The following is an 18,179-nucleotide window of genomic DNA, read 5'->3' as shown; positions in this document are numbered from 1 at the left end:
AATATTATCTTTTATTAATATTTGTTGAACATTATTGGCAGTTTCGTCACTTTATCCGGAAGACGTCCACTGCTGGAGAAAGGCCTCTCCCAAAGATCGCCATGACGATCTGTCCTGCGCTGCTCTCATCCAACCTATTTCGGTGATCTTGTCCAGATCGTGGGTCGATCTTGTGGGGCGCCTACCAACACTACGTCTTCCGGTATAATCAAATTTCCCCACTCTCAACTCATCGTCGCTAATTTTGCCCACTTTTGCGTTGAAGTCTCCCATGACAACGTTGAAGTGTGTCTTAGGAGTGTGAATGGCTGTTGAGATGTCATCCTACATGGCCTCCACCTCCTCGTCTGAGTGTGTCGAAGTCGGAGCGGAAATGACCGAAGCTGAATGACCGTCGGCAGTTTCAAGAGGAATAGGTAAATGCAATGCCATTACTTATTATTGAAAGAAACAATCGATCGGTGGTGTCGAATTAATGTCATCTTAAACTGAAAGTGGTAGTGGGCATTAAGGCTGAGATCTATAGAGCGTACTAAGACTTTGCTCAGACTTTACTCAGGTAAACTTAGCTGAGTGTGAAAAAATGCAAACTTGACTTTTGCATTGGGCTGTCTTAGCTTAAGCCCACATAATTTCAATTTAGCTTGATAATCTAACACTAAGCTAAGTTTCTCATCTAAGTACCTTAAGTAAATAATAATTATTACTCTCTATATATCTCAGCCTTATGATGCAATTACTAAAGTGCTAAAGACTTAATGGGGGATAATTACAATAATGAACAATGTCATTGTATAACCATAATATGGTGTTACACATATTATTATGTGATTGATTATTAGTTTTATTCGAATGAGGGTTTTATAGATTTGTAGGGAATTAAATTTTACATTTGATTATAATAATGTTATACTATACTCAAATTCAATATATCGGAAGAGGCACGCGTGACGCGAGTGACCATTCATTAATTCATTCATTAATCCTTTTAACATAAGTAAAAATAGATAAGAAAATAAAAAAATTATGTGTCGAGATAGATTTAAATCCACGCTGACGAAGTTAGTTTCAAAATAAGAAGAAAGCTGAAAGGCTTTTTATTTCTTATAGGTAAAAATATTCTTTGTCGAGTATACCTACTAGTACACTCTATTACTTTAAAGTGTTAATTTAAGTTACTAGTCTTATGTTTGATCTAAGACCGTTGTCTATGCACTACGGTCTCAGGTCTTGTTAGAGTAAAAGTGTTCTGTGGTCGCAGGTCTATAGTCTATTAAATACACTTATGGTGTCCTGTCGTTCATGTTGAAGTATTGTATTGTGCTAGGAAATATATCAATAAATGATAAGCATTTAACATGATTTAATTAATTAAATATTTAGGAAATTATTGAATAAGGGTAGTTGAATTTATAAAAATGGCAAATCACTATGAAGTCCCTAATTGGTAAGCATAAAATATTGTGAGTCGTGACTCATGAGCGTTCATTCGGACTGAAACAATAAATTATAATCAATAAATTGCAGGGCGGGAAAGCCTCCGACCGGACTCCACTTAGACGTACTTAAAGGGGACAAACTTATACAGAAACTAATGTTAGATGAGAAAAGATGCTACCTCTTTGGTAGGAATCCACAAATGAATGACTTTTGCATTGATCATGCGAGTTGCTCAAGGGTCCATGCAGCATTTGTATATCACAAACACTTAAATAGAGCATTTCTGGTTGATCTGGGTAGCAGTAAGTAATCAAAATGTCTGATTTCAGGTACACTTTTACTTATTGAAACTGTATTTTTTTAATGTTGTAATAGAGCTGATTGTGCTGTGCTGAGTAAAAACAACACACATGATTTTTTAATTATAACTTGATTATAGTCAAAGAATAACTTGTTATTTTATAATTTAATATTAAAAAACAATAGACAAAACATGATTTAAAGTTCGCTTATTGAATGTCTAAAAATTACCACCCATTTGAAAATAACACAAGCCATTCAAGGGCTCTTTCTTTTTTTTAACAAAATTTAATTACAGTAAAATTTATTAGAGAATAGCCTAAGAGTGGTCGCTCAATTCCCAAACTGAAGTTTAATATGGAACTCATTTATGTTTAAGTAACCTTTATCACATTAAAATTTTTAAAAATTCTTTTGAATATTGCAATAGATTAATTTTTTAGTTTTTCTGGGATTATGTTGTAATAGCACTTACATTTCGCAACTTGACTTAACCATGGTAGTATTTAGAAGAAGTTGATATTTTTTCCTGGTCTTAATATTATGATAAGCACAGTTTCTCTAAAACATGCATGTGTTCATAAATAACATTTTCAAGAATATATTGAGATGAAACAGTTAAATGATTATTTCTTGAAATTTTCTTAATTTCTTTCCCTTAATGATTCTCTTTGACTATGGTTATAAACAGTGTGAATAGACCTCCTCTGCAGCACATAGATGGTGTTAATATCGACAGCATTGCCCCATTGCAATATACCATAAGACGTAATACTATGAAAACAACTTCAGTAAACTAGTCTTGCCTTATCTATGTCAGTTAATTGTCTAATATTTTTAACCAAATATGCTGCAGAATAAGTTTACTAGCCAATCCTTCAATATTGGGGCCCATTGTAATTTGAAATCAATATTAATGCCAAGAGATATTGAAGATCCCACCACTCACTCCTACATTTTTAACACTTACCATGGTAATTTTTATATCCCCAAAGCTGTGGGTCCAGAGGGCTCTACATCCAGACAGGCAGCTGAGGATGTTTAGTTGTATTGTAACTATCATGTATTGAAATTTTGAGCTCAATACCATCTTTAAAATGTTATTGTATATCCTAAGTTCTAATTTTTTTCTATTGTGTTGTATACCTGACTTTCAATAAGTGATTTTATATTCTATTTTGGATAAAAATATTTGAATTTGAATATATGTGTACTCAGCCAACAAAATATCTTTTGTTACATATGCAGATGTTATTTCTTTCTTTCTTATGTTGATGTGGCAATGTTCTAAATTTGCATGGATTCATTTTTTTTGCTGGTAGGTAGTAGTTTTATTTGTAACCAAAGAGATTTTCACAAATACTATTAAGTCTGTATCACAACATAGATCTTTTACTTAACAGTGCAATAAATTTAAGGTTGAAAAAACTTCATTTGCAGCAATTGATAAGTAATGTATAACGAAAACTATAAATTTAACAATTTTCTTTGTCCATTATAACAACAAGTCATGATATTTAAGCACCATCTCTTGCCAATAACATTAACATTATAGCTTAACTCATGGTGTTTCACAATATGACCATGTTATTGTGTACTGGGAAAAATGCAACCCAGATCATTCATGATGGTAAAATTGGATGCCTTTGATTGAATCCTTAAACTGGAATACAATAACACAAGTACATTACTATGCAAAGGTTCATAGAGGTGTGGTGGCTGTTTGTTCGTTAGATTGAACTGTAGACAACAAAAAAAATTAATAATAATAATTTATATTATAATATTAATCTCATTTGATTGTACCTTATGACCATAATCTTATATGTTAATTAATGAGATTTTGAGCAACAAATATTATATTATCATGATATTTTTAGCTCACGGAACATACATTGGTAACATGCGACTGGAAGGTAATAAGCCAACACAACTGCCTATTGATTCCACATTTCATTTTGGAGCATCCACAAGATACTATGTTATAAGGTTAGTTTGACTACATATTCCTATGTGTTTTCCTGCTTTTTAATGTCAATAAAACCATTACTTAATAAAATAAATAAAAACCACCATTTTGCAACAAAAAAAAAACTCAACAGATCACAAAATCATGGTGCATGCTGCTTCAACAAAGCATTCAACTGTTCATAAATCTTGATGTCTTGTTCAACTCTCAGGTTGTGGCTTCATCTTTAGGATCTACCTGAAAGTTGAAAGACATCAAGATTTATGAATGTTATGTCACTCAAACGGTCGGCCGAGTGGAAGAGCACTCGCAGGGAACGCGAAAGGTCGTGGTTTCAAGACCCGCATCGATCATAAATTCTGTTTGCAAATTGAATTTTTGTAATTAGAAAGAGTGGAGGATTCATAACTTTAAAAACAAATAACAAATTGTTTTTCTCTCCATTTATTAGTACAGATCTTTAAAGAAACATGCACAGAAATTTGTTGACACTGTTTATCCTGTTCAAGATCACCTGTCATTACAAAATTCATTTTATACATATAAACAGATTTTTTGCTAAAAGAATGTTCTAGTCTTTCCTGTTTTACTATTATCATTCAGAGCCATTTTGAAATTGAGATCCAACTTAGTTAATATCATGTAGATGGGGTTGGTAATTTAAAACGCACATAATAAAACTGTTATATCTGTATTTAAAATTTTCCACTTAGACATAATAATCACTGAGAATAATTATAGTGACGGGCATAGTGTCCCCTTACAATTCACAATAAGTAATGCCAACTCGAACTTAGCGCTCTGGCTTATATAGGGCTCTACCATGACGCTACTGTTAGTTGGCACTGCTGTAGTGCCAACTAACTTACACAAATAAAGTTAACTAAAGATCTGAATATTATATGCTGTTATAGTTATTTCTTATTATAGTGATAATTATATAAAATAACATTACTAAGTTTACCAGTGGGAGGTTCCTTTGCACAGGATGCTGGCTAGATTATGGGTACCACAACGGCGCCTATTTCTGCCGTGAAGTAATGTGTAAGCATTACTGTGTTTAAAGGGCGCCATAGCTAGTGAAATTACTGTGCAAATGAGACTTAACACTTGTCTCAAGGTGACGAGCGCAATTGTAGTGCCAGTCGGAATTTTTGGGTTTTTCAAGAATTCTAAGCGGCACTGCATTGTAATGGGCAGGGTATATCAATTACCATCAGCTCAACGTCCTGCTCGTCTCGTCTAATATTATCATAAAAGAAAAGTAGTTAAATAAATGTTATTATTAATTGGGATGTCTTATGGCAGTTCATGACGTTGGTAGCTATTAACACATCAAGTAATCAATGTTATATATTGCTGACAATCATTAGTTTATTTTAATTTCAATATTTAGAGAAAGACCAACTGGAAACTCAAGAGGTATAATGGAAGACTTACCAAATGGAGAAAAAGAAGGTGCACTATTGGGGTTACCAGAGACGCAGACTGAATTGGATGTAAGTAAACTTAGTAACCTCTTAAGCCTAGAAAAAAATTTAGAGATGTCACTGAAAAATCCACTGGATTATTGAAATTGCTAGAAAGTTTTGTAATGAAATTGTCTGTATCAATATAAACAATTAAAAGACACATTTCTATTTTCTATGTCCAAACAAGTAATTGAAAATGATGCCCAGAGAGTAATGATACCACTGGCCAGTGCAGCTTAGACATAAAAGTTTGTTATATCTTATAAAAAGAAAGCTTCAAGTGTTTGAATTGCTGTAGGCAAGTTCTATACAATTTTTACGCATTTCGGCATTTTCGACCATGGGTAGATTCAGCACCAAATACAAGTTTTTGAGCAGCAAAGTGTTGAATATCAGAAAGTAGTTCCTATCTTTCTTTCTTTAACTAATTTTTACTGCTTATGTTATTCTAAATTAAAAACCTAATTGTAGAAAAATCAAATTCGCCAAGATTTCTTAAATCAATTCGACACCTGTTTTGCCTCTACACGAGGCATCCTCAGGAGATGCTAACTCGCCAAATTCTACACTAGACTAATCATTAGTCTTGAATAATTATGGATTTTCTAATTCAATAATTTTTTTATCTGTGGTCTGGTGCAAAAAGGCCCAAATAAATTTCTGCTCTTAATGATGTCTTAGTGACTTTTAATAAATAATTTTATGTATATATATATATATACCAACCGAATTGCAAGTGGGACTTTATTATAGAAGTGTATGTATTTACCATTGAGTGGTATTTTGTGTCTAATGAACCCGAACAATTCCTTATTTTTCTAGAAACTAGAGCAAAAATTGATATTGGCTATTTTAGCACCAAACCACAGATATATAGATTATTATATATATGTGGCCATTATATATTTCTTAAATTAAACATGTTATAAGTGTTTTATGCAAAATTCAATCATTTCAGAACCTCACTGAATTCAACACTGCACACAACAGAAGAATTTCTATGCTCGGCATTTCCATTCCCACAGATGACCCTGACGTCATTAAGGTAACTTTATATTTATCAAATTTGGATTTGGTTCATGCAACAATAGTTTCTAATCGTCAATTGTGTTATGCATTTAATGTACAAAAAAACTACTGGATTGGGTGTTTTTTTTATACTGCAGGTTCCATGAAGCTAAGTGATCACTTTCTTGCAACACCAGAGGTATAATAGGATATTACCGGCTTGCGGGTGAAGTTGATATTTAATTTTGTAGCATGTCCATTTATAATTAATTCAATACTCGAATTATGTTCAAAAATTATCAGCAGGGATCCGGTCAACAGTTCTATGAATAAATTTCTCCATGTGATTAATATGACAGACATTACTAATGAACTTGAATATTCCACTTTCCATCTTTTTTCCGCCTGTCTCTCACCAGATAATTAATCACCTCATTCAAAAATTTTGTGTGAAGTTCACCAACTCACACTGGTCCATTTTGAGAATAACTATAGGTTCAAAGTGCTTGAATCCAGTGCTGTTATCACACAAAATAGACAGCTGGCGTCAAGTTGCGAAAAAAGCGAACCCTTTTATGCATAGTCAAAGGAATCAAAAATTTACCAGCTTATATATCACCATTATGTGGCTAACGTGATGTTAATTCCTAGCCACAAACGGGCACAAAACGTCATGCAACTACGCCCTCCGGTACATCGAAGCACCAACGGCGGAACGTGTCTTTTAACGAAGAGGTGGACATCATCAACCCCGAAGACATTGACCCATCCATTGGCAGATTCAGGAACTTGGTGAGGTCGACTATTGTGCCAACAGCTAACTTGCCTGCTAAGAAACTGAGACTGCAGACCGCAGAGGAAAGTAAGTTGTGACCGTTCTAGATCTATTTAAAATTTACTATTTTAAAATGTCAACTGAGTTGCTGATAATCTTTTAATAGAACAGTGTAAATCTAGGGATACAATTAATTAAACTTCATCAAATACCTATACTTATTAAAGAAACGCGTTAGTTAATAGCTGATAAACGAGTGGCCTGTGACTTATATTTTTTATCTACACCCATGCCTGAAATCCTCTATTAAAGATTCTAAAACAGTTAGCTTATTGCCAACATTAAAACACCCAATGTCTTAATTACCATTACACCATCCAAACGAGTGTTGTAATGAAATTTAGTACAACATTATATCATCCGTTTTCATAATAACACTCCTTTGGATGATATTATGGTTAGTAGGACTGGACTGTGAGCTAACTGTTTCAGAATTTTAGAGGATTCATATTATAGGTGTAGATAAAGTCTTGTATGCAACTGTTGATAATAAGGTATTAAATCACTCATGTGATACTATATAATAAACCCATATTCGTATTTTAATACCCCTTGTTACACAACAGTTCCATAAATAACTAAAATAAAATATTATAATTTTATAGTGTTGGTGACTCAGTAATTTTATTACACTTTCAGTATCTTCTCTGTAATTCAATGTGCTAATTTGAGTACAACTTGTTTTCCAGCACATACCCATCACTCACTCAGACTGCAGGATATGGCGAGAACTAACAACCTGTATTCTGATCTCCCTGCGCCATCTTCCTCGCACTTGAGCCTTATCGGAGCAAGGTATATAATCTAACTTATTCTGATACAAAAACAAGTAAACTAAGGTGTTTTGAATATATATAAGCCCTTATAGATATAAGCAGGCTCATTCTTATAAATTTTTAAATTTGTGAGGATGTGTAACAAGTTGTTTGTTAAGTGGTTTTATAGCATAATAATTTACCTAAACCTTGGTATATATAAATATTAATATGAGTTTCTAGAACCTATTAGTTTCAAGCCTCAGTTATATTTTTTCGAATCCAATTTGATGTTTAATAAGTGATTATAATTATTTCACTTTCAACAAGAGCTAAACACCTATGATTTAATTAATGTTGACGTTATGAAACAAACAGATGTTGAGTGTTTTTTGCACTTGCTCATAACAGTAATATAACACATAATGATTGGAGGTCATTACGTGATAATTAATCGATAAATGGTTGCTTTAAAAATGTTAACCTCCATTATACATTAATTAGACAATAAAACTGATAAATATATTTCTTAAACAGGTTAGGTATACCTCTACCCAATCCTGCACCAGATGTAGAGTTGGAAGGACCGGAATCACTCATGAATATGCATTTAACACATCCACACCCAGGTATAAGTTACAATCTTATACTAATTATACTTTAGATATGGGATTCCCAAACTATATATTGGACAAAATATCCCTTTTCCAAAATTAACTCATACTCAGAACCCCTTACCCAAATTAAAAAGTTCTATCTCTAGCTTTTTTACTTGTTGAGGTTTCATGTTGTACACTTATTAACTTGTTGAGTTTTAAAGTACCACAATAATACTGACTAAAATATTTGTCATTCTTATAACAAGTACATATAAACTAATATAAGTTTCAAATAAGACCATGTGCTAATTTATAGGGACCGATTGTTAAACCCCATGGACCCCCAAAATTAGTGTCTGATTATGTCAACCCCGGGTCAACCAGTATTCACCACTTTGGGAATCCCTGCTGTAAAAGAATATTGAAGAAAAATTATTAAGTTGAATATCGAAATTATTTTGTTTGAAAATTTGTTTGCAACCGCTGTAACAGTTTTCTATTTCAACTATAATCTATCTATAACGGAGAGCAGCCACTATAGATAGCACACTTGGACCTACCATTTTAACTCCGCTTGTCAATAATGTGTAGCGATAGGTTTTTTGATTGACTGTTTAGGTTTTGTGTTCCGAGTTGTGTTTACAAAGATATTTGACGATTATCCGTTTAGATATTAAATTATAATGTTAAACTTTGTTTGACTATCAGCAGTCGGGTCACTGGCCTCTGTTGCAGCTGTGACTGTTCTTTTTAATTTTGTATGGGAAGATTACTGCGACAGAACAATTCGATTATCATATATAGCTAGTAGATTAATATTGAGAAACTAACACATAACTTACTTGGCGTTAATCGCCATCACTTTTTATGGAAGATGAGGACCAAAGATCATAAATACGGCTCACCTAATGGTATGTGATCGCTGCAGCTCATACTGCCTTGTAACACCAGAGCATTCACAAGAGTACTGTCGTGAGTGACGGCAAATAAGGAAAAGCAAATTCATTAAGTACGTAACCGAGAATCAAAAGTCAACCTATTGCTGCACCAATGCTATTTTAGTTATTTATGCAACTGTTGTGTAGTAAGGGGTATTAAAACACGAATGTGGGTTGTGATAATAGTATCACATGAGTGTTTTAATACCTAATTATCAATAGTTGCATACAAGACTTTATATACACCCATAATATGAATCCTCTTTGATGAATTATGATTCTGAAACAAACTTACTGCTAACATTAAAAAAGTCAGTCGTAGTAACCAATGTTGTACAGAATTACGTTACAACACTCGTTTGGATGATCTAATGGTTATTAGGACATTGGGTGTTTTAATGTTGACAATAAGCTGTTTTAGAATCTTTAATATAGGATTTAAAGCAAAGGTGTAGATAAAAATCATTTACTCACAACAGTGATAATATGGTAAGACGGAAGGCATCAAAAGACGCCAATGCGTAACAAAAACGATGCGATTCTGATAACATGTCTACAAAATGGCACACTACGTTCTAACCTATTACAGAATTAGTGTGGTGACACTGAGTACTGTACTGGCAGTAGCCCTGGACGAACACGTCACATTTTATGACATCGAATCATTGTATTTTATTAATATAAATAAATTTTATATCGTTAGGTCTCGAAGAGTGTGCAGCGTCGATCGAGCCGAAGAGGAAGAAGTACGCAAAGGAGGCTTGGCCTGGACGAAAACCTGGCCTTATATCCGCTATATGAGCATACCTTTATTTTCTTTACATTGTGTATATGTATTATCATTGTGTACTTGTGCCTAAATAAATATATTAGTAAATGGTTTGTTTCTTTATTTTTACTGTACCGTAGCACGGAACAATTTTTACTGAACCAAGAATTTGAAAAGTTGAAATATTTCATTTCGTACGTAAATGACAGTACCTACACTTGAAAGCTACCTCATTTTTTCATACAGCTCATTCGGAAGGCAGATTTCCTTAGATAAGGACGAGCAAGAAACTCTTAAGCCTTAAAGTCTAAGGTTTCTCTTTTCAAAACAGAATGCTTTACAAGTTCTTATTTTTAAATTACAAATAATTTCAATTACAATATTATGTGCCTTTGCACATAATATTGAAATTATTGTATTGCACATAATATAGTGATGCAACAAAAATACTCAAACGTCAAATACTTAATGCCTTAAACGAGTAGGTAAGTAAAAAAAAATGTATAAACACGAGTTATTGAGTGCATACGTATAGTACAGTAGGTTCAATCCAGACATACCAAAGATTAGCATTATGCGAGCATTTTAAATGAAATAATAAAACATGAATCAGACTTCCCGGTGACAGGATCATCCAACCACCATAAGTAGCGCCCGTTCACGAGCTTGACGCATGGACCAGCTATAGCCTCCCTCAACCATATTTTAGAGAAGGGAAGAATCCGCCCCACGTCGCCGCCACAAGCAGGGCATAAAGCGAGCATGACGATGCCTGTCACGAGAACTCTACCAAATAACAAAAAATAATGTTCATCGTCTGTAATATACAACCATGTATTATGATGATTATTTTTTTGTGATCCACCTGACACCTCAAACGGGGTGATTTTTCATTAGCATATTCTGAATTTAGTCGACTGTATGTTTTAAAGGTATTTCCTAATGGTTCAGCAATGTCCTTCTAATTAAATAACTTTGTTTTGATTTTAAAAATATGTATTGAAAAGAAGATGGCCGACTCTCCGGCTGGAAGAATTACTAAAAAATACTAATACACTACATTACACGCTAGTGGTCTTAAAGTCACTTCCAGTACTTTTAGCTTTGTATAGCAGCCGCTGTTCATAATCTAATATATAAAATTCTCGTGTCATGGTGTTAAACTTTGAACTCCTCCGAAACGGCTTGACCGATTCTCATGAAATTTTGAGTGCATATTGGGTAGGTCTGAGAATCGGACATCTATTTTTCATCCCCCTTAATGTTAAGAGTGGTCCACACGATTTTTTTTTTAATTTTTTCGACATTTTTTTTGAATTTGTTTATGAGTCAGCATTAAAAAATACATACAAATTCAAATTTTCACCCATCTACGATCAACAGTTACTTTTATATCGCGATTTTAATATCGGCAATACAACGTTTGCTGGGTCGGCTAGTAACAACATAATTCGCCAATAAATGAAACGTAAGTGGAAATAAGTTTTTTATATGCTTTGTAGCTGCAATAAATTATTTATCAACAGGCGTTAATTTTAGTATGATGTTGCACCCTTCAACATTTCGCTCTAACACCGTTGACCAAAAAAATTTTATTTTATTTATCAAGTGGTTGGAGTAATGGTTTTTCCAAAGAGATGCTACATTTACGTATTAAAAGACCACATACAGAGAGGATGTGTAAAGGGGTTTCATCTACTCTCTTACAAAATCTACACGCTCTGCAATCTCTTAGTCCTAGGAGTGAGAGGTGTTTGTTTAATCTGCAGTGCCCCGTTAGTGTCCTGGTTAGAATGCGTAAGTTTTACTGTCTCATGCAGTCTTTTCGTTAAAGGTTTGATTGAGGTTTTTGGAATGTTAATGGGTTCCAAATATGTTTTATAGACATTTCCGTATGTTGAGGTATTTGTACTCTTGATGTTTTTGCTACATAAAACATATCAGGCGCCTACATACTCCTGTATAATATACACGTGTACTCACCCACACTTAACAAATAATTAGTTTAAATATCGACATACGACTGTTGACTACATCGCTTGCGAGATACTTTATACCGCTATATACGCCTATCGTCTACGTGTGCGATGCAAGTCTCTTGGTGTTCTTCAACAATCTTAGGATTTGCGATGAACTGCTGATGCTGGTCCACACTACACGAATTAGTGCTCGGCCTGTGCGGCGTTCGTCTAGCATGTACGCACATTTACATATTTAAAGTTGTCTTCCCGTTGATTTAATGGTAAAATATTCCTATCATCCGTAAAATATTCAAAGAACATAGTAAACAAACGCAATTTTCCAAATGGGAATTACCTCTACGTTGATTTAATTGGGTATTTCCTTCTGGCGCGTTTCTTCTTATTCTGATAGCATCCTTTTCCAAAAGGCTTTTTTAAGAATGGGTACGTACGTGAGAGTTTTAAGAACCACTGAATAAAAAATGTTGCAATAATATTCTTAACAATTTATTAGTACAATTAAAAGGTTATTATGTCAAGTGGGTTCCTTATCCGGTTTCGGTTTTTCACCAAGCGCTGAAACATTCAATGAATTTAGAACAGTGTCCCCAGAAATTAAAGTACAAAACGTTAAGAAGTTAGTATATAAACAAAAGAAAAAGCCAGCAATTTTTGTTTCCATAAATAAATAGCAATCAAGCACGGGATAAGTTAAAATACGCAATGTGAAAAATATCACTGAGTTTTGTGAGAAGGGCTTCAAACCAAGGACAGAGGGGCTGCCAAACAATCGCCACACACAATATAAAGACCGGCAACCGGTCCTGTGATTCCTCTTGTGCTGCACGAGTCCACGATGGTAATAATTTAACATCAAGTGACACACTCGTACATACGGAAATCTGTCCTCCTCATATTTCATACCCTCCTTAAAACGCACCATCGTATTCGTATGATTCCTTGATATATATTAATTAACGCAAGAGCACGAGAAGATACAGCTAATACAACGTACGTAAAGGGTTTCCTTTGACCCAGAAGAAACACTTGATGAAAGATTGGTCGCGTTTCGCTGCATCTTCTCTTAAATTGGACTTCAGCGACTTCCTTAAGATTTTCGCAGCTATGTTTGAATAATTCACGTAGCTGTAAAACAAACAATTATATAATTGTACAATTGTTCATACAAAAACTTTCCGAGGGCAAAATATTATGGCACTTTTAGATTCTAGTAGATAGACTTAACACGTAAATGCAATTAGAATGTATTTTAGATATCGACCACCACAGCAGAGGGCAAGCTTTTGTTTCTGTGAGGACTCAGCCCTGTAAGGCGTGAGCTGCCAAAATTATCATGACAGTATAGTTCAGCTGCAAAGTTTTAACTACAGCAACAACATACAAGGTATTTCTACAAAATGGCTAACCAAGCAAATCTATTTTAAACGATTATTAAAAAAAAACAAATTTCTATTTTATAATAAAATATGTACAAAACTACTTATAATCTAGTTATTATAGCAATTTACAATTAAGCCTTATATGTGTAGGTCTCAGAAACTTATTTCTACAACCCTATCTACTTGTTGAGATATTATGCTTAAAACTAATACATCTGGTTTGTGGGGGAAAATCCGGGAAACTGGGAAAATCTGGCTATTTGCTATCATAAAAAACGATTATTTTACGACGAGGATTTAGGTTAGTAATGCCCAATAAAAATAATGGGGATAATTATTATTGAAGAAATAACAATAAGTCGAAAAATTGAATACTTAATTAAAAATTATACAAAAAGCTACGGGCTATGGGCAATTCAAGTGGTGGTGGTGATGGTGTTGACAATGATTAACATGATTTAGGTTGTGTAACAATGTGTTACTAATAAGTAACTTAAAACTCTTATTTCTAGTTTCGTCTTATTTCCGACGTTGCTAGTCAGCCAACGTTATTGAAAACGGCCATTCAACAACGTAAACAGTTTTCAATAACGTATCTCTAGTTACGGATAAATTGCTATCACCGTTTAATCACAAGATCTTATCTATCCATAGTTATGTCCAAAATCGTTGTATTATTAGTTATAGTTCAATGCTATCTGTCGATAGGTTATTGAAATGTAAATAAGCGTAAAGGGATAGATTTATCCAGCTCTAGTACCTAAGTTAAACTAAGGATAGATTGGTTATTGAAAACGACCGTAAGTGAATGATTGTTATGCCATCGATTATGGTGATTAGTAAAACCATATTAATATTTTTTTATAAAAACAATTATTTCGTACCATAATCTGACCTGTTGGTTAATGAGTATTACATGAATGTGCAACTATCAAACCGAAATCGATTTGTTGTGACTGAGGTCGTGACAAAAGCTCTATCAACTACCTACGATATTTTTTACCTCCTAATTCGTGCTACGGAATAGTAAGTCAAACCCAATCTCTTTGCTATAAAATAAGGTACCTACGTTATCAACGATTCAAAAATTGTAAGTCGGCTTGCAATACCTATTTATAATAAATGTATTAATATACAAAGTTCAACTAACTTCAGCCCGGCCATTCTCCATGTACTCATTTTGTTTTAATTTGATACGAACGAATGCACTTATTTTATTTTACTTCTTCCCATTGTTCAATTAAATTGCTTTTATTAATTAACGATGCAGTACAATAAATCGCCGTTGAGTATTTTGATAATTACTACAGTTTTGTTACTACTTTTGTTGTAGGAACTTACGTCAAATAATAAAATGACACAACATTAAAAAGAGGTGGACGTTAATAAGTTCTAATTACTAATACGTTAGTCAGCGAGTCGTGGCAGTCGAAATCAGCAGGACATAAAAAAAAATTGCCTTGCATCACTAAAACTAAGTACTATGAAATACAACATATTATAAGTATTTAAAGTATATAATTTAATCATAAATAAAAAAATAATACAAGAACTATTGTTATGTGTATTGTCTAGGGTTTTGTTAGTGAAATATATAGAATCAAGCGAAAATACAACTACTACATACTACATATTACAAGAGACGGAAGATATGAAGGTGATATTGAAAGGAGAGTGACTGCGGGAAATTGCGTGAATGGAGCGCTGCATGCCTTTATAAACGGTCAGACTGTGCCAATAGAAGCGCGAATGGCTGTAAATAATGGAGTGCTTGTCGCCACGTTAATGTATGAAAGTGAGAGTTGGGTATGGCAGAAGAAGCATAAAAGCAGAATTAACGCAGTTGAGATGCGATCACTGCGTATTATGTGTGGGGTAAGACTGACTGATAGAATTCCGAATGCGGTAATACAAGCGCGCTGTGGTTTGAAAGAAGATGTTGTGACAAGGACTGAAAAAGGAATGCTTAAATGGTTTGGACACGTGGAGCGAATGAGTGAAGAAAGAATGACGCATCAAATATATAAGGCAAGTGTGTGTGGGCAAGTCGGTCGCAGGAGACCTCGTAGAGCATTCGTCGATCAAATTGGGGACGTTTTGAGAAAAGGAGAGGTCCGAAGCACCCGCAACCGGCGAGCATGTATGAAAAGAGTAATGAATGTAGAGGAAGCGCGTGAGGTTTGTAAGTATAGAAGCAAATGGCATTCTATTGTCTCTGCCTACTCCGACGGAAACAAGGCGTGAGTATGTGTGTGTGTGCGAAAATACTTTTTGTGTCCGTAAGTAATACATATACATAATATAATTCGTAAATAATACATACGTACTGTACGTAGGTATGTATTGTAAAATCCCTTTTTGTAAAATCTAGAAAAATTACATTTTGATTAAAAGCAAGTCATTAATTTAGAAATCTCGCTATTTTTTTCTCGTACTTTCGTAGTATGTATAGGTATAACCCTGAAAAATCGTTTATAAAGAATTGATGTTTTATAAGCGGTTTTATATTTTTTAATAAACCGATACAAATATATAATATGTATACAGTGACTTAAAATATTCCATACAATATTTTATATTATGTAGTTCGTCGTCTTTGATAACTTACTGTGGCTTTACAACAACAAAAAGTAATGCTATCATTTATTTGGATTTTAATTGGAGTACGGAAGGTCACCCTGATAAAATTAGTAATTTGTGATAGCAATTAAGTGCGGATCCGATGACCGATCCGATAAAGCAGGTTTCAACTGGTTCAGTGTCACCGATACAATGCTACCCGCTAGTTCTCTGTGGTGCTGGGGGTAGAAATCGAACTCCGAATGTCACCCAAGCGAACACAACCACTAAAGTAAGCGATCGAGTACGATTTCGCATTCTTATAGATTTGTTATGTCTGTTTGTATGTCACATCCACTTTGTTTCGAAACTATAAAAACTGTACAGTTGAAACTTGGTAAGCAGATGTAATATGTGAACCGCATTAACATTTTCACACAAAAATAGATTTTTGGGGGTTGCCGTTAGTTAGAACTGATTTTTTTTTTTACATTTATAGATAACCTACACGTATGGGTTTTTACGTGTAGATTATCTATAGATAGGAATAAATTGTGATTCACCCCCGCCTCCCATCTAACTTCTAAAATTAGCGAATGATAAAACTAAAAAAAAATATGATGTAGGTACTAACATTGCAAAATTGGTTTGATCTAGATCTAGTAAGTAGAGTTTTTTTTAATACGTATAAATGATGAGAGATTAGAGCAAATCTCTAACCAACTAAGCTAACCGTTCGAGAGAAGTATCGTCATAAAATCTTGTGTGCTTTTTCAACTCTCAGGTTGTGACTTCATCTACAGGATCTAATTTACAGTTGATAACTTGCTCAACCCTAATATTTGCATATTAGGAAATTAACTTGAGATGTCGCTTTTGTAAATCTAAACAGTTTGTAATGTTTTTAAAGTGATAACCCTCACTTCTAGGATTAATACACAAATAAAATTACATTGTCACGGAACGCCAGAGGTCGTAGGTTCGAGACCCGCATCGTTCATAAAATTTTGTTTTCAAATTTTTTTAATTATGTTACTTGATGCTACGGAACCCTTCCTATGGGTGAGTCCGACTCTCACTAAGCCGCTTTTTTATTAAAAGTCACTAACCGATTAAATTTTAAGAGGACCACATACGTACACATAATTATCAACTAACTATCTTTAAGATTTACTGTCCATTTTTACTACTTTCCGTGCGAGCCAATTCACCAAACTTACAACCAGCCAACTGCTCACGGGCGAACGACAGAAGCTCCTTTAATGCGATCTCAAAAACCGACAGCGAGCGGTTTGCCCGCGGCACGTTAGAACGCGGCCGCTACGCGCGCTTTTTTACGACGGTTTGACGTCCCTAGAGTAAATATGTTCCTTGGTTTGACGCACTTAATTTGTACGCACCTTTACACAGTACAAAGTCCACGGATAAAGTTTTTTTTATAGAAAAGGAGGACAAACGAGCGTTGCCGGCCTTTAAGGAAGGTGTTCGCGCATTTTTTGAAGGTCGACCCATGTCGCATCGTCCCGGAAACACCTCACAAGGAAGTTCATTCCACAGCTTTGTAGTACGTGGAAGAAAGCTCCTTGAAAACCGCACTGTGGAGGACCGCCACACGTCAGGTGGCGGGGCGGGGATGATAATATAAGTATAGTTGGATCTGAGGGTGTTGGGCGCGCGTGTGTTTCTTGACGTATTAGGTACCATTATGTACCTACTTGTATTTATTATATTCTTTACTACAAGTGCTAACTGGTAAACACTAGTGCTAGCTGCCTTGCCGGCACTCACGCAAAAAACCACGCAGTTTTACCTACTTACATAATAATGAAACAGAAAAATGCAGTAAAAATAAACTATTTTTTTATTTATGAGCATAAAATAAAATCGGAAACGTGCCGACTATGTACAATATTAAATATTTGAAAAAATTATACGTTTTGTATTATGTTGCCATGTCCAAAAAATGGTTTTTAGATTTATTGTTCGGTGTCGGTTAGTCTGTGCGTTAGTGTACCTACGTTTATCTCAGATACGGCAAAACTTATTTGAATGCGGTTTTCTCTGATGTAATGTGAAAATCACTCGTAACATTTAGTGTCTTCCAATTGTAAATAAATTGCGATTCAAGGGTTATGACACATTGCTAATATCCGCAGATTGTTAATCTAAAAATG

General features: G+C 34.2%; 2 protein-coding genes across 3 annotated transcripts; one reads left to right on the top strand and one right to left on the bottom strand.

Moving 5' to 3' along the window:
- The first annotated feature begins 1,286 nt into the window (after positions 1–1,286).
- Positions 1,287–10,196, top strand: LOC126978828 (nuclear inhibitor of protein phosphatase 1). Of its 2 annotated transcripts, XM_050827917.1 has the most exons (9): positions 1,287–1,447; positions 1,528–1,742; positions 3,621–3,729; positions 5,106–5,208; positions 6,140–6,226; positions 6,841–7,051; positions 7,714–7,819; positions 8,317–8,408; positions 10,020–10,196. In XM_050827917.1, exons 1-9 carry the CDS (start codon positions 1,419–1,421, stop codon positions 10,115–10,117), a joined length of 1,050 nt encoding a protein of 349 aa, XP_050683874.1. In that variant the 5' UTR covers positions 1,287–1,418; the 3' UTR covers positions 10,118–10,196. The 2 variants fall into 2 exon arrangements, with proteins under 2 accessions (XP_050683874.1, XP_050683875.1); XM_050827918.1 differs by lacking the exon at positions 1,287–1,447 and having other exon boundaries at positions 1,625–1,769.
- A 2,341-nt stretch (positions 10,197–12,537) lies between these two features.
- LOC126978831 (protein stunted-like) lies at positions 12,538–14,776 on the bottom strand. Its single transcript, XM_050827921.1, has 3 exons — positions 14,597–14,776; positions 13,062–13,192; positions 12,538–12,622 (listed from the first exon to the last, which is right to left on the bottom strand). The coding sequence occupies exons 1-3, from the start codon at positions 14,623–14,625 to the stop codon at positions 12,582–12,584; spliced, it is 201 nt and encodes a 66-aa protein (XP_050683878.1). The 5' UTR covers positions 14,626–14,776; the 3' UTR covers positions 12,538–12,581.
- Between the last annotated feature and the right edge of the window lie 3,403 nt (positions 14,777–18,179).

The sequence above is a fragment of the Leptidea sinapis genome, chromosome Z, assembly GCF_905404315.1.
Source record: "Leptidea sinapis chromosome Z, ilLepSina1.1, whole genome shotgun sequence".
Taxonomy (NCBI): Eukaryota; Metazoa; Arthropoda; class Insecta; order Lepidoptera; family Pieridae; genus Leptidea; species Leptidea sinapis.
This window is presented reverse-complemented; position numbering and strand designations above follow the sequence as displayed.